This window comes from Lasioglossum baleicum, chromosome 6 (assembly GCF_051020765.1).
Source record: "Lasioglossum baleicum chromosome 6, iyLasBale1, whole genome shotgun sequence".
NCBI classification, from domain to species: domain Eukaryota; kingdom Metazoa; phylum Arthropoda; class Insecta; order Hymenoptera; family Halictidae; genus Lasioglossum; species Lasioglossum baleicum.
The window spans coordinates 5,318,191-5,342,418 of NC_134934.1; the positions used below are offsets into that span (position 1 = coordinate 5,318,191).

General features: G+C 37.9%; 4 protein-coding genes across 20 annotated transcripts; 2 read left to right on the plus strand and 2 right to left on the minus strand.

Annotated features, from left to right (window-relative positions):
- Positions 1-130: 130 nt before the first annotated feature.
- Atpsyndelta (ATP synthase, delta subunit) lies at positions 131-1,283 on the minus strand. The gene is made up of 4 exons (XM_076425552.1): positions 1,126-1,283; positions 796-924; positions 503-700; positions 131-432 (listed from the first exon to the last, which is right to left on the minus strand). The coding sequence occupies exons 2-4, from the start codon at positions 913-915 to the stop codon at positions 265-267; spliced, it is 486 nt and encodes a 161-aa protein (XP_076281667.1). The 5' UTR covers positions 916-924; positions 1,126-1,283; the 3' UTR covers positions 131-264.
- Positions 1,284-1,777: 494 nt separating this feature from the next.
- Svil (Supervillin) lies at positions 1,778-15,271 on the plus strand. 6 transcript variants are annotated; one of them, XM_076425442.1, is made up of 26 exons: positions 1,780-2,445; positions 2,576-2,667; positions 2,752-2,934; positions 3,099-3,257; positions 3,338-3,426; positions 3,504-3,636; positions 3,818-4,064; positions 4,223-5,644; positions 6,847-7,535; positions 7,618-7,948; positions 8,462-8,720; positions 9,008-9,275; positions 9,708-9,806; positions 10,166-10,334; positions 10,406-10,563; positions 10,805-11,046; positions 11,135-11,336; positions 11,568-12,181; positions 12,575-12,725; positions 12,797-12,948; positions 13,119-13,388; positions 13,476-13,599; positions 13,794-13,988; positions 14,069-14,343; positions 14,710-14,865; positions 14,976-15,271. In XM_076425442.1, the coding sequence occupies exons 3-26, from the start codon at positions 2,754-2,756 to the stop codon at positions 15,060-15,062; spliced, it is 6,672 nt and encodes a 2,223-aa protein (XP_076281557.1). In that variant the 5' UTR covers positions 1,780-2,445; positions 2,576-2,667; positions 2,752-2,753; the 3' UTR covers positions 15,063-15,271. The 6 variants fall into 6 exon arrangements, with proteins under 6 accessions (XP_076281561.1, XP_076281557.1, XP_076281559.1 ...); XM_076425444.1 differs by having other exon boundaries at positions 1,780-2,264; XM_076425446.1 differs by lacking the exon at positions 2,576-2,667 and having other exon boundaries at positions 1,778-2,264; positions 4,226-5,644.
- A 112-nt stretch (positions 15,272-15,383) lies between these two features.
- Positions 15,384-24,031, minus strand: LOC143209600 (uncharacterized). Of its 11 annotated transcripts, none has more exons than XM_076425457.1 (9): positions 23,802-24,031; positions 19,640-23,270; positions 19,442-19,546; positions 19,088-19,254; positions 18,832-19,007; positions 18,477-18,687; positions 18,189-18,332; positions 16,848-17,011; positions 15,384-16,428 (listed from the first exon to the last, which is right to left on the minus strand). In XM_076425457.1, the coding sequence occupies exons 2-8, from the start codon at positions 23,220-23,222 to the stop codon at positions 16,859-16,861; spliced, it is 4,539 nt and encodes a 1,512-aa protein (XP_076281572.1). In that variant the 5' UTR covers positions 23,223-23,270; positions 23,802-24,031; the 3' UTR covers positions 15,384-16,428; positions 16,848-16,858. The 11 variants fall into 11 exon arrangements, with proteins under 11 accessions (XP_076281572.1, XP_076281570.1, XP_076281569.1 ...); XM_076425455.1 differs by having other exon boundaries at positions 19,088-19,257; XM_076425454.1 differs by having other exon boundaries at positions 19,442-23,270.
- LOC143209626 (U-scoloptoxin(11)-Sm7a-like) lies at positions 17,131-18,195 on the plus strand. 2 transcript variants are annotated; one of them, XM_076425546.1, is made up of 4 exons: positions 17,131-17,286; positions 17,360-17,575; positions 17,686-17,892; positions 17,983-18,195. In XM_076425546.1, the coding sequence occupies exons 1-4, from the start codon at positions 17,176-17,178 to the stop codon at positions 18,169-18,171; spliced, it is 723 nt and encodes a 240-aa protein (XP_076281661.1). In that variant the 5' UTR covers positions 17,131-17,175; the 3' UTR covers positions 18,172-18,195. The 2 variants fall into 2 exon arrangements, with proteins under 2 accessions (XP_076281661.1, XP_076281662.1); XM_076425547.1 differs by having other exon boundaries at positions 17,134-17,286; positions 17,360-17,548.
- Positions 24,032-24,228: the final 197 nt, after the last annotated feature.

The window sequence follows — 24,228 nt, forward strand, 5'->3', positions numbered from 1 at the left end:
CTAAATAGTTCTTAGAGAAAGTGAAATTTTATTGTTATTCGTTAAGTAAAATTTAACTAACATATAATAAATTATAATATAAAGATATATATGTACTGTTGTATATTATTCTCTCTGTGATAAAAATTAATTTCTATCTGACATAGTTATAGACTTTTTATTATTACTACAATTTTATACAATACCATGACAGAAGTGTGGTGGATATATGTCCTAAGATTCGGTAACAGAGAACATTTTTACATTAACATAACAATGTAATGTTTATTGGGCAGCCGTAACCAGGGCTTCTGCAACTTCAACTGCAATTTGTGCCTCGGCTTTGTCTTTTTCAGACGATGCTGATGATAATTGTTTCTGAGCTTCACTGAGGACATCTCTGGCTGCTGAACTATCCAGACTTTCTACAGGATGAGCTTCTTCTGCTAAAATCTGTAAAATAGACTTGTTCGATGTTCATACACATATTTTTATCTTATAATGTATTTAGTGGGAGATATACCTGTACACTGTTATCCTCATTTATAGTAACTGTTCCCGAAGAAACAAATATCTTCTTGGATGACCCATCATTTTCGTATACAGTGACTACTCCTGGCTTTAGCACAGCTAATGTGGGAACGTGTTTCGGCAGTATACCAAAGGCACCGGAGAAAGATGGTACATCAACCTGTCTAATCACTGTTCGGTCGTAAAATACCTGTGAAGATAACATAAAAATTTAGTAACAATCATACTGGAGAAAACGTTAAATACTTTTATATACATATATATTGAGTCACGTAATATTGTTACCTGATTAGCTCCAGCGAACGTAAACTTCATTTCATCGCTGGCAGGACCATCGGCATAAGTTCTCCTTTGACCGCGAACATACCTCAAATAGGGACGCAAATTACGAGCGAGTGTGGCCATTTTAATATTCTACAGGAAAGAATTTAATTAATTTTACACAGGTTTCCGTGACAAATAAAATTTACACCCGAATGATAGATACAACTGTTACATCACAAGATCGACGTACACGCATAACCCATCATTCGTAACCATACACGTTAAAAAGAATACATTTATGAATGGTCTTATATAAGATTCCTTTTTTAATTACTGGTTCAATGAACTTACCGTATGCTCGATCAATTGTGTCACACAGCAGTTAAATTATAGCAAATATCACAGATATAATAGCGGTTCGTTTTAACAGGTCAGAAGAAGTCAGGTGTGAGTATGTGTGAGTACCAGTGAGTACGACGACTGCGCTTTGTATCGCAGACGACGACAGGTTTCAATTATCGCCATCTACACAGTACAGCGGTTTATTTGAAAAACCCTTGTATTTTGTATAGTCAACCAAAATGTATAGATTATTTAAAACCTTTCGTTTGCACAAATTCTTATTACAAAACTAACAAAGAACAGAAGAAGTGTTTAGAGAATCCGATAGGAATACTGTGAGCTATCAGTGGTAAAATAGTTGAACTAAACCACCTGAAAGTAACCCATAGTAGCCTATATACCACTATATACGTATGGTTTTTCCACTACGTAGACTGGCGCTATTTCGAAATTTCTGGAGCAAATGATTCTTGTCGCTGTTGACACGGTGTCTTATGGCAATCTCGGCAATAATCATTTGTGCTGGAATAAACAGATGATACCACGAACATGTGACAGAAAATGCACTTAGTGATTGGTCTACCAGTTTATATATATACACGTACAACTCGTCTGAACTCGTCTGTGTGGAAATTGCCTTATATACCATTGGATATTGCTGGCTAAGCCAGCTAACAATAAGACAGAATTGGACAGTGATTAGACAGAATTCCACAGAATTCCAGAATTCTTATTTCAGCTAGTGACTTTCCGATTGTCAGAGTGGGATGGACAATGATTCCGATTGTCGGTCGCGGAACGCCATCTGGTTCGGTGTGTCACCTATCTTCGTTTCTATTCGTCAGACATCGTTACCCATCGTTATGAGAGAAATTGTAATGACTAATACCTGTGCGATCTGTACTGGAAGAAGATTTTTCTTTCCATTGTAAACCGTTTCGCTCGTAACAGATCTAGATCACACGGGATTTTGTACATTCATCCGTGTTGTCCGGGTGGTTTTTATATGTATTTTATAAGTAGTACTTATTGAATAGCTGTGATAACGACACACAAGTCATCTGCGTCACTGGCTGCGTTCTTGATTATTTGTAGATTTGTTTTGAATCGTGATACGGCTGCGATGAGACAAACGTTTCATTAATTCAGTAAGTTCGAGGAGTGTCTTTGTCATAATTCACATTATAGAAACAGAAGAGCACTGTAAACATCCGAGCGTTGCTATCAGTAGACGTTGATAACAACGACTGTGTTACGATCTGTCGGGATGTAGGATGTTATGATGTTTTTTGTAACAATATGTACCGTTGAATCTCGTTTTTCGGACAGGTGAAAACATTTGTTAAGGCTATTTTTAGATTCTGTACCGTGCACGCATATGTTCTGAAAATTCTTGAGGAATAAATGGATTGCTCCTTAAAAAAAAACGCTCGCCGTGATTCCTTTATTTATTGAACAGTTTCAGTTGTCAAATTCCGTCGAGTTCTGATTCTTTCGTTTCGTAATTAAACGACCTTTCTTTTTGGCCGTCGGGAAATTAAATATGCCTGTGTATGTATATATATGTATATATATAGGTGACAATTAACAAGCACACCGAAGAGCGTCAGCGTTAATGATGCGTGTCTTTTTTAGGAATGGTAGCTGCTGGAGCTACGGTTTTAATGGCAGCCAGCGGAGAGAGCTCTTCGAATGGTACAGAGAATAATTCTACACGATACGAAAATCAAAATGTTTGTTCACGAAATGAAACGCAAAGCAAACAGCAGAACTCAGAGTCTCCGGTTAAAAAGAGCATGACACCTTGTGCTATGAGTAGTAAGTTCTCCTGAGAATCTATTAATTCATTTTTATGTGTGTATTTATATAACTTTCTAATGTTATAACTCAATTGAAACAATCGCTAAACAATATATAGATTTTTAGAGTACATGCAACGTACTTCACTTTGATACAAATATTTCTGAATGCCTTTGTAACAGAGAATAAGACTCGTACCTCCATGTTGGAAAAGAACAGTCGTTTAATTTCAAGATCAGAGAGTAAAGAGAGTGGTAAGATTCTTTCGTTGCATAAAACAACACCAATTCGCGAGACTAAAGCTTCCAGATTGAGGGCTGCCTCAATTATATCGCCCAATGGTAGGTCGTACTTACTTGAAACGGAACCTAAAATTCGACATATTAATTCAAACAATGTAATATTTATTTTATTTTCATAGGTGGAACATTGGTTTCAAGGAGATTAGGTATGTCTGAAACGTCTGCTCCTTTAGGTCTCCAACCTAGGACCAGTTCATCTATGAAGGATGTAAGTATTCATTTATACTCTTGTTTTCGTAGCATGCGTATTAATAGCAGCGAACTAATGTTTAGAAATGTATACAGGAAAATTCAATATTAGGTAACAGTAGCACTATAAATCCTGTAAGAAAAAGGGACAAGAGCTACAAGAGAAAATCTTATTTAAATCAGTCGCATAGCATGGAAACAACAACAACAGGAGATCGTTTAACTCAGTGTATGTAATCTAGTAACACAATTGTTAATTTTATTAACACTTTCGCGTCCGGGTTGGTAGACTAAGATCCTCGATAGTTTCTGTCTTGGCAAACTGCATCAAGAAAATATTGTACTGCATAAAGATCTCAATTGAATAATCGATGCACAGTAAATGATTAACGTAACGCAATTATTTTCAGCTGAATGTAACGATAGACGAACCAGAAGACAATCAACTAAACAAAGTTACATATCCGATACAATATCTACTTCGAATTCTAGTAATCAACGTCAACTAACGACTAATTTAAGTAAAAAGCTGGTTGAGTTGAAAACGGCTTATCCGAAAGTTAGTACTCAATATGTTACAAATCATCCAAAAACCTCTACAACGCCTTCTGTTAATCCTCTTGCAAGCACTAAATATTCAAATATACAACGAACTAGGTAATTTTATTTGTTCAGCATTTGAGAACGTTTATTTGTATGTATTTGTGACTTATGTCCTGCATACTGTTTCCGTTACTCTATATTTATTTTCTCTACGTTCTTTCATCGTTCTGTCGCTGGTGGCAAAACGACTAACTTCCAGTTGAATTTTACAGTAGCGGCGGCCACAGTGACTCAGAGGTCTCGCGGAGGGTCGACGTGTTAACAGCGTTGACGAAGTCGACGATCGAGCGCGTCGAGAGACTCGCGTCGCAAGCAAACTTGTCTTCAAATTATGGACCACAATCGGAGAATCATTCTAGCACGTCGTCACAGTGTAACTCCGCTAGTAATACAGAAAGTAATACGAACAACGCGCACGTTTCGCAATCGTCGCCACGGAAGTGTTCCATTTTAAAGAAATCGAACGACGAACATTCCCAAGATGGACCCGTGAACCAACCGCACGCGCCGGTCTCGATTTTGAAACATAAAATGTCTGACAGCGAGGGTATTCAAGCTCTGTCGAACCTCACTCACACAGTATTGCCACCGGTAACGTTCTCGCCGTCTGTAGTGGAGCCTACACACAAGAGGCACGGAATTTTGAAGAAACGAAGTAGTCTGGACGAAAGCGAAATTCTTCGTCGTCGCAGCTGTTCACCAGACATCTCTTTTACCGATAATCCTTACTCTGAGTTCAGGCCAATCCTGAAAAATCAGAGGCGATCGTCTCTGGACGAGATTATCAAGCGTGATCAGAGTCTGGATCCTCAGCCTACATCGATATTGAAACGGAAATCGTCCCGGGAGGACGACAGAGAGGACCGGCAAGTCGGTTCTTCGGAGCCGCAGGGTATACTTAAGAGAAAATCTACAAATAGCCTACGCACGAATAATGTTAATCACCACGTGACCATTACAACGGATGCAACAAGTGCGACCGGTCCGGAAATACTCGACGGCTCCGAAGTGAGGCCGATACTGAAGAAAAAGCACAGTAGAGAGGAATCGTTCGGTAGCGATCCACCGTCTCTAGAGCCGCGGCCGATACTGAAGAAGAAGTCGAGTACCGAGTCCGACGAGCACGACGATAAACCGAAGAAGACTATACTGAAGTGTTCACGAAAGAACTCGCAGGACGACTGCGCTTACGAGACCGAGCTCACGTCGCCGAAGAAGCTGTCGATGCTTCGAAATCGTTCCGTGCAGGGTAGAACCACCGGACAAACGACGGAGAACGATTCTTCCGTGCGACCTATATTGAAGCAGCCCGGTACAAAAGACAACGAATCACGGGTCCGTTTGAACTTGCACGACGAGACCGCAGCTTCCGATGAGGCGTGCAACGAACCTGCCGATTTATTTTTACGAAAAAGGGCACAATCCGTGGGCCATGTACAGCCTTTCACTATTCCTAACGAGTTTACTGGTGTACTTAACAAACGACGTTCGCTCGAGTTAACGTCCATGAGCGACGTGTTACAAGATAAGTTACAAGCAAGATTAACGACCAATAGTAACTATTTAAAGACAGACCTTTCCCTGGGTGGCGAGAGTGCCAATGTGTCTGCTATTTTTTCTGACACGTTAAACAGGTATGTAACGCGAGCTTTCTACGGGGTGTCGCTGCTGAATCAGACCACCACAATATTTATCTTATCTATTGTATGAACAAACTTTTATCGACGTCGAAATCTTCTAAAAATAACATCCCGAGAACAGATTCTTTGCATCAGTTTCACCGCTGAGAAGTTTTTTCGTACATGAATGAATATGGTAAATTTTTAGGCGATTTAGCTGAGACGGCCTGTGTATTTTCCGAAATATGTACACACATGAAAAATGTATTAATAACACGTAAGAATAACAGCGCCAATAAAACATAAAAAATTAATGTTTCTCAAACCAGTAGTCAAGTTTCTTAATGTAAAAGCAAATAAATCATTTCTGTTCATATATCTGTATATCTAACGTGTAAAAGTTCGTGCTCGATTTCATAGAATACAAAAAGGAATAGGGCACGAACTTTTGCATTGATTTCATATATCATAAAGTAATACATAGATATATGAACTTTTCTATTTACTTATCACGAAACATTCATTTTAGTACAGTTCAATTTTTACGATATCAGTGCTGTTATTGTTACATGTTATTAATGTTGTTATAGCAGTAATATTAATTTGAACAGTTTACAGCTAGCTGTCCCTATTACCAATTTCCGATATTCTAAATTGATATTTGTTTACACATTTACTTGATATAGTAATATGTAAGTTTGGTAAGGCTTTGAATCTGTGCCAAGTTTAATTATAGACCACCTAGCAATTCTGAAAGCTACCAGAAAACAGAGAATCGGAACGTACACACAACCTGTACACCTATTTGAAAGTTAATTCAGGCTCTCGAGGTAGTACTTTTGTGATTCTTCTTTTTTTACCTGTGCCAAAACGTCACGCATTTTATTCGGCGAAAGATGCGCTTATTTTCTCGACACGTAACGCCTGAATGTATGTATCATCGAAATTGATCAATTTTAGGAGTACACGCTAAGTTGTCACCTCGACTGTTGCAACACCACTAACACGGTTCAAGTAAAAAAATGCTCGAGTCCCTGAAATTAGTGGTCATTAAGTATGCTTGCGTGCATATATTTAGATTAGGGAATACAAGTTCTTGCACTGAGACTAACGCTGGTAACATGCTGTTAAACTTAACAATAGATCGTACAAACTACAATGATGCTCGATAAATCCGGACAAATATTCTAACAAGTTATTGTTTCGCCTAATTATAGCGCTGCGAAAGAAAAGGGGAAACAGTCGTCAGTGCTCGGAGAAAAGACCGAGGATCAAGCGACCGTACACGAACTTCCTGTAAATAATAGTGTCGAGAAAAGTGCTAACAAAATGACTGACAGCGAGGAACACGTGATGAACAATGAAGTGTCTTCGCCGAGGAAGCAGGACGACACGAATTTTGAAGAAAGCAACGGCGTGCATCGCAGCAACAGTGTTTCCAAGATGGCACAGCATTTCAAAGCGTTGCAGGAGAAAGCAAAGGAGAAGGAGAAGGAGAACTTGTCCCAGAGGACGCCGAGCAAAAGCTCGCGGGGTATACAGCGTTATAGAGACCGTAAACTTCAGGGGAACGACAGGTTCAGCACTCAACCTGTCACTTTTCAAGAAGTACAAGAGGCGGTTTTGCAAAATCAACGTAATTCGAACATAAAATCAAGCTCGACGGAAGGTAACGCCGAAGACGAGTACGATCCTTCGAAGTTGAGCTTGGCGGATCGAGTGCGCCTTTTCAATCAGAAAATTGATACGGAGAAGAGTGTACAGTCCGAGATAATGTCGGCGGAACGCCATTCGCGAAGACGACCGGCTACTCGTTATAAAACGCAACCGGTCACTTCTGAAGAGGTCGAAGTAGCGTCTCGAATATCTCCTTTAAATTCCATTCCCCAATATTCGTTGGATAACAGTGAGTATCTGGACGGTACGGTGATAGCGTAGAAAATTCTGAGGAAGATTACAAGGTGTGAAGAATTAATTAAATGTTACAGATGTTGCCCCGGAGCTTCGCGAGCCAATTTCTCAGGTTGACTTACCAAAAAGTACTTCGAAACCGCAGAGCGTGTTTAGAACACAGAGCCCTGAACTCGAGGGCTTAAAACTAATCAAATCTGTACTTAAAAAGGAGTCCGAGGAGCATGAACAGCAAACGCTTGAAAATTCCGATTTCACGCGTATTAACCGAACCGAGATCTCCACGTCCAAAAAGGATGAGAGAACTTCTCACACAGAGACAAACAACGAGATTTCTTCGGTAAATCACGAGAGTAGCATAAAGAATGAAGGGGTACTTCGTCACTCTATTTTTTCAAAGCAGACCAGGTAAGTCAGATTTGAGAGCAGACGACTACTATATTAGGTTGGTGCATAGACTGCGGATTTTATGCATGTATGATCAAAATTAATAACTAATTTAGAACAGTCAAAATATTACGATAATTTAGTACCACCAATGTATCATTGTCCACTTATTAATGTTATTAAAGAATGAAAGAAATTTATATTTAGCTCCTGTTTGTCCGAATCAATGCAGAAAATGTTTATTTTGCATAAAGATCCGCAGTGTACTTCCGAATGATGAACGTGAACGACTAAAAAATTCAATTTCCACCATGACACAAGCAAGAAACTTGAATATGTTGAGTGTAATGGTGTCCACTTTGATCGGACATTTCATATGCAACCGCCTGATATATTTCTCCTGTAGAATACATTATGAAGTGTCACTTTTCAATGACGTAAAATTTTTTTAATCATACCTATAAGTGCAGATAAGATTAGGTTTGAATAGTGTGCGGCGGTGTGTGCACGTGTATTGTAATGAACTGCTTGTAGGTATACTTCATTGTTGAAGAGCACTAGTCACCACTCGATTGGTAACAAAAAGCTCGAGAGTGAGACGTCCAGTGGAACAGTACAGAAACAACATGGAGTAGCGTTGCCAGGATTGTATCGCAGTGCAACACAGGCGATTCCATCGGTGGATACTAACGATGGTCCTAGCATGAGTATCGCGGACCGATTGGCAGCACTTCAACGAAGTGGTAACACGAATTGGAAGAGACGTATTGCGCCGGAGACAGCTGTTTTGTCGGTGTGTATCTTCTTTCGATTGTTATCGGTAGAATCGATAACGAAGTTCTTACTTTACTGTATAATCTAGTTAATTTCAGCACTAATAAGTTGATACTTAGTGGCACTAATTTTGTAACAAGAAGATAGAACTTTCTTTTCTTCTTTAACAATTTTAATAGGATGGAAACAATATATTGACATCCTTAAATTCTTCTAACGTTCTACGGTTTTAAATTGCACGAACTTGTCTTTGTCATAAATGCATAAAATCCGCAGACTCTTAATCACTCGTTAATGGTTGATTAGGACGGAACGAGTACCAGTTCATCGACCAAAGAAGAGTTGAGCATCAAGCAAGGAGTTCTCGCCGACTGTCTTGGAAAGTTAGAGTCTGCCACAGAGGGATGGAAGAAGAGAGTAGCCGCGTCGGACGCGATGAAGTTCACGGTGGCTGGAAGGATGAAAGTAGAGCTACCGGAGAAGTTGGAAACCGGTCCACGTTCACCGCTCGTCGACGTTACGATAGATAGGAAAAAGAAGACGCCGAGGCCGGAACGTTTCAGAGCCAAGAGGGGTAACGTTTCTTTGTCAATAACCCAAAGAGATTATTGACCCTCCTTCAGATATAGTAGAGTCATTAAAAAGGCTACTATCATGTGTGCAAGTAAATTCGGTGCCTTCTTTAGCGATATTTGGCTTTTACTCATAAAGGAAGTATACAAGACTATGTTTCAAAGTATTCGTCAACGTCTTGTAATACTTTTCCCCATCTAATCGGTAGATTATAGATGCGTTTCCGGGAAAGGTCGGCGGTTTCCTGGCTATGAAGTCATTGATGCACTTCTTGAGCTCTTCAATGGAATTGTAATGTTCCCCGGACAAATTTTTACGACCGATTGAATGAAAAGACATCGGAACTTAGTTACACACCTAATAATAAACTTTTGATAACTAAAGCATTAAAAATAGACACAGATAAGATACTGAATGTACATATCGTTTCCAGGGTACACGAAGGATGCTGTGTCCACGCCGACTAGTCCAAGTAAAGATTCGTATAGTAAATTACGGATGAGTTTCTCGGAGCCTACGAGCGATGACAGTGGTTAGTGAATGTTTTTTACAAGTTTTACAATACAAAAGACCATACCTTTTTTAATATAGTCAATCTGTTTTATTTTTAAGTTTGCAAATTTTGCTACGCGTTATATATGCCGATGATAATGAAAGTGGCATAAGTCAAAATTTCAAAGAAATTGATCTTTTTGCCTATTATGAGTTACGTCGACTGAGTTTACCAATAATTATACAATGAAGTGAAAAATTATATATTATATAAAAGTCTAAATATCTCGAAGAAAGAAAATATGACTTTCTTTACTTTCATAATCACCGGAACATATGGCAACCACGCTGTAGAAAGATTTACTGTACTCCATTATGTCTAATTGATGCATTCTGCAGGAGAAGATAACAAGTCCGAAAAAACTGTCTCACCGACAGTGTCGGTGCCCAAGATAGACGATGAGACGTTTACTTCCTTCTATTCTGGAATCTCTTTGGATAAGTGTGAAGCTGAATCTGTTGATTTGAACGAGAGCGATTTTGATATAATCACATCGCAATCAGAATTGTAAGTTTTTCTCTTACTACATAGTTGTAGACATTTTAATTTCCGGTTTTCACAGGTTTGTGTTTTTACAGACTAGTCCAGAGGCGCGATATACGATTGCAAAGGCGACGTGTTATATCCAGGAATCCTCTGAAAGCACTGGCAGCGAGAACTGACCTAAGACAAGAGTATACTGAGGTGCGAACTGGTATTGCGGAGAAAGTAATGAGACAATTAAATGTCGAAAAATGTAAGCTGTGAACACTCGCTGTTTCTTTAAATTATATTGTGATATGTATACTGCGGATTTTATGCATTTATTTTTGAAAAGGCATTAGAAGAGTCTAAGATGACTTTTTAAGATGCTCAAAAGAGAGAATATACTTCCATTCAACTACGGTTTCTTACAATTGACTTGGACAATTTTTATTTTGCATAAAAACCCGCAGTCTAGTAATATGCAATGTGTTATTTTTTAATTACTATTACAGTGGCTAAGAATTCGTCTTTGGCTATGGAGGCTTTAGCTGGTCTGGCATCCACCGAAGACTTTAGCAATGTAACGCTGAGGAACGTAGCAGAGTCGAACGTATCGACAAATAAGCTGCAACCATACAAAGATTTGATGTTGATTTTGATCAAAGGAAGACGTCACGTACAAGTAAAATTGATCGAACCGATCGCAGGAAACATTAACAGCGGCGACAATTTTGTATTAGTAACGAGAACAGAGGTAAACAAGAGTTCACTTCTTCAATATTAATATATTAACTTGTCAAATAATTAAAAATATCGTTGCCAATTTATTGAATTTTTTGCAGGTATACAATTACGTCGGAAAGTACTGTAACGTTATCGAAAAGGTTCGCGGTGCGAAAATCGCGATGGCCATTCAGCAGCACAAGGATCTCGGCACTCAGGCGTCCCAAGTGATCACTATCAACGAAGATAAGGCTACGTGTACGCAGAGTCAGTTGCAGAAGTTCTGGAGCTACCTTGGCGCTGAGAGTGAAGATTTAGGTGGTGAGTTATCTTGTCTAGCTATATTGTTTTAGTGATTAGTTAGTTAACGAAACACAAAACAACAGGATTTCTGTTTTTTTGTTCTTATTTTTATATATATATATATTTCTGTGTTCTCATAAATAACTTAAATGCAATATTCCGAAAGGGAAACATTGTTTAAATAAAAAAGGAAGTTACCCTCCAAACGAGGTGAATAATTCAATAAATAATTTATTGTATCAATTACAGTTTTCGATGCTGGCCATCCTGACGAAGATGAGCTCTACGAGACGGCAATGATACATACTAACATGATCTACGAGATTAAAGGCGAAGAACTGGTGCCCCTCGAGAAGTATTGGGGTGCTATACCAAAAATCGAAATGCTCGATCCGAATAAGGTTTTAGTGTTCGATTTCGGCAGCGAAATGTACATATGGAGCGGGAAGGTCGCGTCTGTTGACAAAAAGAAAATCGCAACGAATCTTGCAACAGAGCTGTGGCAAGAAGGATACGATTATGCTGAATGCGACGTGTGCCCGATTAACGCCGCATCCATGATCGGCAGACGTGACGTGTCTCAGATCGACTCTAAATCTGCCAAATTCAGACCTAAATGGTGCTTGCTCGCGAAATTGTCGCAACACGTGGAAACGATACTTTTCAGAGAAAAGTTCCTCGATTGGCCGAACGTTTCTGGAATTATTCGAGTTCGCAGCAACGCGAGCAAAGAGCAGGTCGATGGAACCATAATTATAGAACCGTGCAATATTAATAATTTATTAGAGGAAAATACCGTGCCCGTTGACTTGGTTCTCGAGGGAAGCCATTTGGGTAGGGGTACTGGTTGGTACGATGACGAGGTAATTAGCTCGGTATTTTAATTATTTTAGTAGACTGCGGTTATTCATGCATTTACAGCAAAATTGAGTAGATGAAATTCGAAATTGTTGAAAAATTTTAAAAATTGAAGATGTCAATATATGATTCATCCTCTATTAAAATCATTAAGGGAAGAAATAACATTCGATTTAGCTTCTGTTTCTTGCAATCGATGCAGACAATTTTTATTTTGCATGAAGATCCGCAATCTAATTATTAGACATCGGACTTCAGGGTATTAAGAAATACAATAAATTTCTATTTCACTCGAGTTTGTTCAGGTAGAAAATTTTTCCGTAAAGATCCGGCGTCTATTAATTCCTATATGATAGATGCAAAATGTATGAGCCAGGAGATTTTCATTTATTTTGTAGTTAATGAAACAGTACGTCGTTACAACAACGAGTGTGAAAGTGTGGGACATTGACGAATTCTCTCACACACTTTTGGACGATTCGTCTATCGGTCAATTCTACTCTGGACATAGTTATATTGTACATTGGATGTATTCAGTTACTATTACTGGTGAATATCGACAACACGTATTGTTACAGTTCATTTTCATGAAATTTTAAGAATGTTTTCTTTTGCAATAGGCCGCGAATTAAGTGGTATGCCTTCAAAGCATTCTGCAAAGGGTCGTGATCGTTCTGTCTACTTCATTTGGCAAGGGCAGAGCGCGTCTTTGAACGAGCAGGGTGCGGCAGCGTTACTAACTATCCAATTAGATAGCGACCAAGCACCTCAGGTAATTATTGATCTAATTAACAACGGCGCTATTGACTTACCTAACAACGATTGTTATAAAATTAGAGATACTGAATATCAATTTACTCGTTCTTGAATGAACTAAATTATAGTATAAGATACACACTTCTGTATCGGAAATATGCCATAATTTACTCATGTTTCTTATAGCTTCGTGTAGTTCAAGGACACGAGCCAGCCGCGTTTCTTAATCTATTCTCTGGAGGAATGATTGTACACTCTGGCAAGAAGAATGATAAGAAGGACGAACGGTGGCGATTGTACATATGTCGGGGTACCTTAGAGTCAGAGGTGTCTTTGATCGAGATTCCTTGTAGCACTCGTCAATTAAGGAGCAGAGGTTCTCTTGTACTGCTAGACTCGAAAAATGGCAAGATTTATGTGTGGCATGGATCTAATGCGTTACTTCATATTAAACAGGTACGCTTCGCCCTACATAATAAATTGACAAATAAATATAATTCAGTCAGGTTCATTTCTGAGAACCTACGTAATTATTATTTACAGAATGCACTTAGCGCGGCGAAGAAATTGCAAGAAAACCGACCTCAGGAAACCCACTTGTCGTCCGAAGGTGATATAGAAATTTTAGAAATTAATGAAGGAATTGAACCGGAGGAATTCTTTAATGGTGAGTAGCAACTTCCTATGAATAGACTGCGGATTTTATGCGTTTATGACAAAAATGAATCGATCAGACGATAAATGGTGAAGACATCTTCTGCTACTTACAATTTGGAAACTTTTTATTTGGCATAATGATTCGCAGTTTAACTATGAATAAAATACTCTTCGGGGACATTCAACGAGACATTTCGTTTACAGCATTGGGAGGAATGAACAAGTCACTGTACGTATCCTTAGAAAAAGATCAATTACAGGAACATACTCCAAGACTGTTTCACTTATCGAGTATTTCGAAAGAATTTAAGCCTGTGGAGATACTATGTCCTCATCGTGCTTCTTTGGCAACGGCGTTTCCATTTCTACAGGAGGACTTGTATCAAGTAAATCAACCAGGTAATTAAATACTACTTCATTGCGAATTATGGATGAGCACTTATTAGGTAAGTGTACTACATAGCATATTATTGTTGCAGCGCTATTTTTGCTGGATAACAAAAACGAATTGTGGATATGGCAAGGCTGGTGGCCTGACACCGGAGCGGAAGATCAAACCGGAAGTAAAGCGGTCAGATGGCAGGCGGAGAGAAGAGCTGCCATGACGACGGCTATGCAATATTGGCAGAGCTTGCATCCAGAAACTACGAAGTATCCCATTTATCTAGTCTGGGCTGGTCTTGAACCATTGCAGTTCATCAGTTTGTTCCCTACGTGGACATATCGGGATGATATCGCAGAAATAAACGTTGAGGTAAATTTGATACACTGATATTAAGACACTAAGTGATCTCAATAGATTTTTAATGCACCGAAATTTATAACTAGACTGCGGATTTTATGCATTTATGACATAAATGAGTAGATGAAATTGAAAACTGAAAATATTCTAAGAATTTAATAATATTGATGTATCGTTTCCATTTTATTAAAATTATTAAAGGAAAAATGGAATTTCTGCCTGGCTACAGATTTTGACAATTAATGCAAACAATTTTTATTTTGCATAAAGATCCGTGGTGTGTATTTACATATAAGTAGATAAAAATATTCTATCTGAATTGCAAGTTAGAGTGAAATAGAAATATATTTTATTTAAACTGAAATGAATGTTCTTTAGGACGGTCGTAATCCGGGAGAAGTATTGACAGTGGAGAACGAATTAGCACGACTAACGAAAAGCACGTATCCCCCTGCTCAATTATTACAACGACCTTTACCGGAAGGAGTGGATCCCACACACTTGGAATTGTATTTATCTCAACAACACTTTGAAGTTAGTTCCATCCCCATCGAGTTATTTTTAAATAAAGAAATTTATTATTAAGTACGTTCGTTTTAATTACAAATTTTCTGGAATTGACAAGTTTTCTTTCTTTCTTCCAGGAGCTACTAGGAATGAGCAAAGAAGAATTTCAAGATCTTCCAGTTTGGAAACAAGTGAATCTTAAAAAAGAAATCGGACTTTTCTGATGAAACGCCTCTACTGCCGATCCTACGAATAATAGCTGCCCCTGTAAAGCGTTTGATAAAGTTTTTGTTAATTGTTTTACGATGTTTATAACATTCAATTTTTTAACTTCTCAATACATATATATATATACATGGATTCGCGTTTGAAAAAAGAATACGACTAAAAGTTGCCTATCGACCGGAAAAAGAACTAATATTATAATGCAGTTGAAGATGTTTACTATATTGTCTCAAATATAATATAAATATATATATATATATATATATATATATAATATATATATATTTATATATATATATACATATAGATAGGTAATTATATATTTTTAATACATATTAAACATAAATTGGCTTGTGAATATTTCCTTTATATTTGTATGGGCTTTATATTCATTGATAATACAATATGTTTTAGAATGGCTTATTCTTACATGTGTAACATTTGTACAAGAGCGACTGTATTCTTTACAACATACTCTGTGTTTTTGAACAGTATTCAATGAAATTTCTCAATGTTGCCTTGAGTCTTTATTTCATGAGTCCTTTTTACGAATCCTCGTAAGTTTCTTCTCGAGAAACGACTTGTTCTCTTGTACTACCATAAAAAAACATACGTGACACACGTGATTTCAAAATAACTTTATCTTACACTTTTTGCCGTACATATAATTCACAACGGTATCGCAGAGCTGTACAACGTTCACATTAAATAATTTAATTAAGTCGTATCCGATTTGTAACTCTTACAAACAGTCGTATATATAAGTGGTTCTTCTTTTAAATAAATTTATACTAATTCAAAATTATGAAACAATTGCTACGACAAAACAATTTAGGTAAACATCTAATTATTTATAATAATCGATCAAATATACTTGTACTTTTTGTTCCTCCTCCACAGTGAAAATTACAAATCTCATCCTTCTACATCTAGTGGTCTTCATTGTTTCCTTTTTTACAAGTTCACCAAGGCACGATAGTACATCGAGTATAAAAGAAAAATAATTTTGTTTTATCCACGATCGACTAAAGTATATATGCAAAGAACACAAGATCAACCGCAGTGCTTACTATGGTCGTTTTATTTTATTTAAACAAGAATAACATGTTTGCGAAAAGTATAGACGCCTAAACGATCTAATATTAAAATAGTCCATCTGATCGAATGATTCGACAATCATTACTTGCTTTATCTTAAAAATAATCGTGTATCGATGCCGTTTAACAACACCAGAGTCACGATTCCTTTTTCTCACTTTGTCTCCCGAATTAATTATCTTGTTATTATATTCTTCGTACCCAATTTACAATACTAGTTGCAGTGTTGGAATATGTGGCTAGTACTTCCATTCAAATCGTTGGGCATCTGTAGCACATAATTGGATTTTCGTTACGTCTCTTCTCAATTATTCTCGAAGTGATAGTTTGCAATACTGTAACGATTTTACATTTTGTACTTTGTATACTGCACGAGCATGAATTGAACACATTTTGTGTCATTATTAATATGAGAACTGACTGCAAGACAATCGTTTTAGTAAGAAATAATATATTGTACAGCATCATATACAAATTATATATAACAAATGACAAATATGTATTTACATTTTGCTATATTGCTATACACATTATAAAATGTTTACCACTATACGTAATACTCCATCAAAATTGTTATCCCACTTATTATTATTATTATTAATATTATCTTCAGTAATTGTTCTATTCGTATAGGTAAAGTACAAATAATTCAAGAGAAATTTACAGAGAAAACGTACGTGTGATTACCATTTGAATGTTCACTGGACTTTGCCGTCAATGTAAGCCTTCATAGCAGTTTGACACTCTGCCGAACACCAATGCTGAATCAGTAAATATGTTTCTGACTCCAATGCTGCGTCCAATTTTTTTCTCAAGCTGTGACGTAGCAGAGCCTTTGTCGCTTCCATGGACTGAAAAATAAATAGACAGATAGAAGAGTCAGTAACAGTTTTCAATTGGAATGTACAGTATAAATATTTATCAGTTTCCCACATTACTAATGCACTAGGTCCACTCTAATGTCTTCAGTGACACGATTACTAAACGTTTCAACATTCTAAGATACACCTGTGCCATGAAAACATTTATTTCGATCTATTTCTTACTATTCTCAACAACCAGTTTCGGTTCTTATGTTATAATCAACAGCAAATTAAGCAATGTTACTTTCAAGTACATGGATGGTGTACGTAATTATAAAATGTGTGCATTAATTGTGTGTGTTAAGGTGCAGCAATTAATGTGTATTGATGATACAGGTAGATGGAGAGAGTGATTTACATTATTGTGCAACTAACGAAGCTTGTAGTGTGATTCACGACCGGTTCTGGATGTCTAGCTTGACCGAGAGACTGTGTCGTTGTCCTAATGGGAAGGAATGTCCGTGGCAATGGAACGTGCAATTAGGAAATTCGTCTCAATTGCTCAATAATAAATCGCGCATGGAGGTGAACGCTTTATGCAGGATGTCTTATGTACTGTTATACATTTAAAAAATTCCTGTCGCTTTTGTTCTCATATTTAATTCTTGGACGGTAGACCGATGCATAAAATCCGCAATCTACTGATAATTAACAATTTACAGTTTTGCAATCCAACGACAGACATGGACATATGCACGCATAAGAAAGATGCTGTCAAAGTCTATGGCAAAAGTGATAGATCTAATTCGTATCTAATACCGTACAATGTAACGTTTAAATGTGTTTGCCCAAAAACGCATTACTGGAGGCTGCAGAAATACACGTACGAGGATGATGATCTTATCACACAAAAATTTAAATGCGTCAAGGTATGTTTTCACGTTTAAAAACTTATATGTATTCTGAATTATGGTGGACTATTTCCACCCAGTATATTGTTATTATTAATATTGTTATAGAAAAGAATATGCGAAACCGACGATTTTTGCGGCCATATACGATCCGATTTGCACTCAACGTACTACAGATGTTCTTGTCCGGAGAAACACTTATGCATTTTCAGAAATAGAACCACGGAGAACGTTCAGGAGCTACTTTACTCCGGGCCAGCCTACAGAGCTTATTGTCTTCGGTTTACAAATCTGTAACAAAGTGGTACGCATACCTGTGAAGATTGCTCGCTCATGGCTCTCAAAGTCGGTAATAGTTCTACTTGAAATCTGTCAGGCCACAAGACTCTTGTAACCAGGCCAGCCCTTAACGCTTCGCTAGCAGTTAATGTTCTGCCACCCAAAAGTAATTCGCTTGTCTGCAAATAATAAATTGTTAATAAATCGTTCTTAAGTACAGCAAATAGTAGACCAGTGCAAAAGTTCGTGCCCGATTCCATATTGTATTTTAATAAGAAATCGAGCACGAATTTTTTCACCGACTTAGTATTTAATGCACTTACAATTGCACTTCCCAATATATGTGATAACGTGAACACAGCAGCGCCTTCGGCAATTTGACCCAATTTTCCGTACGGAGTACTAAACGTTGCTTTGTCACTGGCTATCACAAGGTCAAACAAAGGCAGCATCGTTACTCCAAGACCAATAGCAGCGCCCTGAACTCCAGCAACAATCGGTTTGTTAAACGTTGCTAAACTTTTGATGAAGTCTCTGCACAAAAGAAGTTAGCTGTTTAATATTATAAAAAAAATTAATTATGGTTCGATTAGATTCGGTTGCTGTGTATGTTCGAGTTTAGAATGTAAATGTTATGAAGCTTTTTGATTAAAAAATACTATTGTAGGGCCCACATACTTAACAGCGTCCGCCATTTCCTGAGCCCGAAGCCGTCGTTCTTCCTTGTTTGTGTGTAGCAACATAGAAAGTTCAAGACCTTCGCAAAAACTGCTGCCGGTAGATGTTAACAGAACAACCCTGCAGTCATCATCTCTTTCCAGGATTGATAACGTATCACGGAACTCTTGCATCATCTAGAAACATAAAACAAATATTACACTGCTAAATCCTGAGAAACTTGTAAGAGTAATTATTAACTCCGAAATACTTTTACCTGCAACGTAAGGGCGTTTTTAAGTTTCGTTGATGACGACGGTGTGAGTATTAATTGCACAAGATTACCATGCCGTCGTACATTGATCTCTTTATTACTGAATGGACTTCTCGTTTCCGATTTCGTCTTGCTATTATCCAACTCCAATGTCTTGGTTACATTTGCGGCTACTGAAAAACATTCTTTCGTTCAGTACTCTGTCCATTTCAAGGCGAATACAATTAATATATCGCAGCATGTAAGCATACAAATACTTGAAAGAACATAATACGTTTCTCATAAAAACAAAAAAAAAGATTATTACAGGAAAAAAAATGCAAAACATTTCAAGCAATTCGAAATCATAGATTTCACCTTTGCTTTTACGATTAGCTGTAGAACTTCCAGATCGATTTCCAGCACTGACTACTGAAAGAGCACTTACAGCTTCTGCAAGGCAGACTGAAAGTTCATCTTCTCCTTTGGAGAATTCTTCATTGTTATCTGACTCACTTGTTTTAGCAAATGTAACTTTGTTCTTTGCGGATTTTTTGGTTTTCGATGTTACCTTACCTGTGGTTGTACCGTTCGATCGTGTTATAACTTTGCCAGAACCGGTATCCTCTACTATTGTAGCATCGACCTGCTTGGAATTCTTATCACCTTTTTTGGAATCGGATTTCTTCGGACGAAGCGTTTTGTCGTCCACGTTATTCGCGACCACGGCTTCCACGCCGACTCTATGGACAGCCCTCTTTTTACTTTTTTTCACTCCCTCGCTCGAGAGTCTCCTTTTCATTGATCTTAACGAATGAGAACCTCCTTCATCGTTTTTAGCTCCGTCAACCTTCTCTGGACTGTCGATGCTGACTCTGGGGCTTCCAGATGCGCTGGAAAAAGAACTGGACGAATGCCTTCTAATTATAACAGACGCGTCCGCAGCGTTTCTGATTTTTCCGGGCAAAATAAAATCCTGTTGAGACGCGGTATTTGATTTTCCCGTGGCAGATTGTTCCCCGACCTTCTTCTCTGGTTGCACTTCACTCATAGAAGTACTTATAGAAGTTCTTTTCGACCGTGGCGAAACTTTCGACACACCTGTTGTAGCAGTGCGTAATCTTAAAACAGCGTTGCGCACCAATTTCTTCCGGAAGTTCAGTTCGCGTTGTACTTTTTGAATGTCCATGACTTTCGCCTGGGACTTGGTGATAGGGATTAATCGTTTCTTGTCTGGCTGTTCCACGTCGTACAATAAATTTACAACACCCTCATCTTGCAGCAATCTATCTATCTCATTGATGATCTTTTTCTTTGGCTTTGGATCCCCAGAACTGCTCTGCACTGATTGCTTGCTCTTTGAAGTCACTTTTGAGCCAGATTTCTTTGACGCTGTGTTCAGCTTCGCTTTTAAAGCTACCTTCTTACTGGATGACATGTTTTGCTTCAGCATTTTCTTCATGACTATGTTCCTTTTGGGAAGAGACTGAGATCCCTTCTTACTGAAATTCTGCTTTGGACCTCTCGCAGTTGTAATATCTAGTTTATCCGATGTCAAGTCCTTTTTATTTGTAAACTCCTTGTTTACCATTTCTTTCATGGTTGACCTATCGTTTTTTTCAACTCTGTCAATAGTGTTTTCCCCTTTAGTCTCATGATTGTCAGTTACCACAGGTGATGCCTCATCAGCTTGTACTTCCTTCGGTTGTACTTCAACATCCTGAGGCTGCTTCTTGCTCACTGGGACTTTACTTTTGTACACTTTCTGCCGTTTCACGATACTCAGCTGCTCCTCGTGCTCTCTAGCTTTCTCCGTAAGCTTTCGTTTTCTACCCGACCTCGACTCGTCCACTCGCACTTCTTTTTCAGACGATTCTATGCTTTTCTCTGGAGTAGACTCAATCGTCACAGTAGATATTTCAACATCTGATGTTGTGTCCTTCGGAATTGATTCTATAGAATCATTAGACAAGTCAATATTGACGATTTCCTTTTCTGCTTCAAGAATCAACTTCTCTTCTGCATCCTTCGTCACCTTAGCGGGCGCAGGTTTGAATGTTTTCTTCTTTCTGGGGGGAGCCTTTTTCACAGGATAAACAGGTAGTTCCAGAAGTTGTTTTAACGCCAACTCTCTTTCAACTAAAGGATCAAGTTTCGGTGGTGTATTGTGACCAGTGACTTCAAGATCCACAGGACCTTTTCCCTCTTCTGTTAAGGTTGGTGGCTTCAAATTTGACCAGTCAAGATCTACATCACCCTCCAATATAGCCAGTAATTCTTTATTATCGGAGCTGCTTTCTTTACTAGTCTCTTTGGTTGCCTCTGTGCTAATTTCTTTATTAGAGTCCGTGTTGTCTATGCTCTTCTTGTCTACGGATGGAACAGTTGATTGAGGCAGAGGTATAAGTGCAGGTAGAGTACCCATCGGGCTACCACTTAGTTTACTCGATAATCTCTGCGTGAGCTTTTTAACGAAAAATATGTCAGGCCCAGGAGGTGCTTCTACCAATTTTTGCTTGTCGCGAAATCGTTCCTTCAAAGCTTCTGTCACTTCAGCTTGCGTGGGCAGCATACGGCTGCGATTGACGAGAGATTTCGTTTGTGGTGTTTGAGATTTAGAATTTACAGATTCCTTTTTCAGCGATTTAACAGCGCTGTGTTGCTTTCTCGCGTTTTGATTATTATCCGACTGTTCCTTCGATATTTTCGCCTCTTTGTTTTCTTTTGTTCCTACAGTCTTTCCGCCACTTGCGACCTCTTGTTCTATATATGCAATTTCTTCTTTGACGATCACGATCGTCTCTTCTTCGACAACTGGAGTCGTCTTCGGGTCGTCTAACAGGCTTTTCAATTCTATCTCTACGGTGTCCGGTTCTTTAGAGGCTGACTGATTATCCTCCTCTACGTTCTCATCGCCCCAGTCGTCAAAAATATCCTGAAGTACACTTCTTTTTGTAGACGGCGAAGTAGGTTTGTCTATTTCAATTACCTTGGCTTCTTCTTTTAAATTATCCACGGTTGGCGAGGCGATATTGGTCTCATTTTTAACATGGTTATCTTTCGCGTTAATTCTTTTAGCGCTATCACAAATTTCAGTCTTTATTCCAGGAGATGACTGTACTTCTGTTTGTTCTATGTTTTCCTCTTGATCGACATCTTTACTTTCCTTCTCTATTTTAGCCTCGTTAATACCAACGTTATGTACAATTCTTGGTTCTGAAATTGTTGAAGTTACAGAATGAATGTTCGAATTTCCTTTTCCTTGTTCTTTGACCAACGATTTGGGAATTTCGGACTGTACTACTTCCGTGGAGATCACTTCAATGATAGTTCCCTCCGGTTCTTGATTGTAGTCGATTAAATCGAATTCTTCATTCACGATTTCATCTTTTTTCGTTTCTTTGTCCAATACTGAAGAGTCAGTTACGACGATATGATCTTGTACAATTGCATTTGTTTCATCGAGGGTCACAGACTCTACAGTCACCACCACAACATCTGACTCACCGTCAACCAGTTTAGTCAAATCTGTCTCTGCATCTGTAACATGCAAAGAGTGGTCCTTATATTCAACAGTCTGGTTGGGAGACTTATTTAATACTTGATTCTGAGCATCAGTATTTGTAGTGTTTGTATCTTTTGCTGTACAAACATCGTCTCCCTTAGGATTTTGTTGGTCATTTTTCTTCTCTGTGGTGTGTTCTTGATCGTCGTTTAAAACATCTATACTTTCTTCATTTAACTGTTTACCTTCTGCACATTTTTCATTGTCTTTAACTTCACTCTTTGTATCCTGCTTATCATCTTCTTGCGTATTGTTGCTAGCTGCCTTCGATGGACTGCTTTTGCTTACCTCTCGCTTGTCATTATTAATTATTTCTCGATTCAACTTATCAATTTCCTTGGCATTAACATTCTTTACGAGTTCCTCTTCCTCAATTTCAACTTCCTCGACCGCGATACTTAGCTCACATTCGTCTGCGGTTAAAGAAGCTTCATTGCCCGTGTAATTCTGGGAGCCGTTCTCCTGACTCTCAGAAGCATTTTCTACAACCGTCACAGGATCGCTTGAATGTGATTCAAACGAAGAAGAAAGATCTACTATTGGTATTGAATGCACATCAACAATATCATGCTGTACTTCATCTGCTTGTTCCATGGTAAAATATTAAGATCATTACACTTATCTAGTAAACCATGGACTGACCTGTTAACGAGAAAAAGTGATTACTATCATTAGCGATCAGAGTACGATAAATAAACTTGTTAAATACTCGTAAATAACTATCAAATTATTCTCGGTGCTAATGAATAATGCAACTTTTACAAAGAATTCTCCTTCAGCAAGAGACGAAAGAAAAAATGTTTCAAGCATACCATAACCTCACACAGATATCTAACATCAAGCGCACACGGTTTCTATCCCACTGATTTTTGGGCCAACACGATTTCAATAATTGACTCGTTCGCAAAATAACGTTCCGATGATTCCACCGAAAAATTCTCAACGGAGAAATACAGTAATATGCTTGAACGATTCAATGTTTCGACGTTTCATGAAGTCATGTTAAATGATAGTACACTAATCTAAATCAAGTTGTCGGCCCTAACATTAGAAAATCTGTTAATCTAGAACTTGTTAATTAAAGGAGCTTCGTTAACGTTATCATATTATTTAGCAAACGGTTTCGTCGAATCTACATCGAAAATGATTTCAATGGCAGTGTGAAAAACTTACCAACCAAGACTGCTGTATCCATACTCTGTCGATTCCAAAGAAAATCACATATTATTCAGTCATTCATGGAACTGTTTCATGGGCAATCGTCACCGTTAAACAAATACTTTCGATAATTCATATATACGAACCGATTTCGTATGAAAAAACAGTGATTCCCTTAAATCTGAACGCAATGTTTACAAGAACGAAATCTGGAATACGTATACATATAGTTATACATAGTATACTGCTGTCATCAATCTACCGCAAATTATTTACAACCGTTCTCAACCAGATTTTTGAAAACCAAATTTAAAATATAAAAATGTAAAATACATATTGTTCTTACAAAATTTTAATTCTTACCATCGAAAACCAAAATATATAAGCTTCAGATACAAAAATTAATGTATAAGTGGGACTGTTATATATACATTTTTTTCAT

Bases quoted from the DNA above. Each gene is read 5' to 3' on its own strand.
- Atpsyndelta (XM_076425552.1), bottom strand. From the start codon at position 915: ATGGCCACACTCGCTCGTAATTTGCGTCCCTATTTGAGGTATGTTCGC. The intron at 701-795 runs GTAACAATATTA...TTATCTTCACAG, and splicing joins CGTTCGCTGGAGCTAATCAG to GTATTTTACGACCGAACAGT. The intron at 433-502 runs GTATATCTCCCA...TCTATTTTACAG, and splicing joins ATGAGGATAACAGTGTACAG to ATTTTAGCAGAAGAAGCTCA.
- Svil (XM_076425442.1), top strand. From the start codon at position 2,754: ATGGTAGCTGCTGGAGCTACGGTTTTAATGGCAGCCAGCGGAGAGAGC. The intron at 3,258-3,337 runs GTAGGTCGTACT...TTATTTTCATAG, and splicing joins CTCAATTATATCGCCCAATG to GTGGAACATTGGTTTCAAGG. The intron at 4,065-4,222 runs GTAATTTTATTT...TGAATTTTACAG, and splicing joins TCAAATATACAACGAACTAG to TAGCGGCGGCCACAGTGACT.
- LOC143209626 (XM_076425546.1), top strand. From the start codon at position 17,176: ATGAAAACATTTATTTCGATCTATTTCTTACTATTCTCAACAACCAGT. The intron at 17,287-17,359 runs GTACGTAATTAT...TTGATGATACAG, and splicing joins CTTTCAAGTACATGGATGGT to GTAGATGGAGAGAGTGATTT. The intron at 17,893-17,982 runs GTATGTTTTCAC...ATATTGTTATAG, and splicing joins AAAAATTTAAATGCGTCAAG to AAAAGAATATGCGAAACCGA.
- LOC143209600 (XM_076425450.1), bottom strand. From the start codon at position 23,222: ATGGAACAAGCAGATGAAGTACAGCATGATATTGTTGATGTGCATTCA. The intron at 19,008-19,087 runs GTAAAAGTATTT...TTATGTTTCTAG, and splicing joins AAAACGCCCTTACGTTGCAG to ATGATGCAAGAGTTCCGTGA. The intron at 17,012-18,188 runs GTATGCGTACCA...TTTATTTTTCAG, and splicing joins TGAGCGAGCAATCTTCACAG to TCCATGGAAGCGACAAAGGC.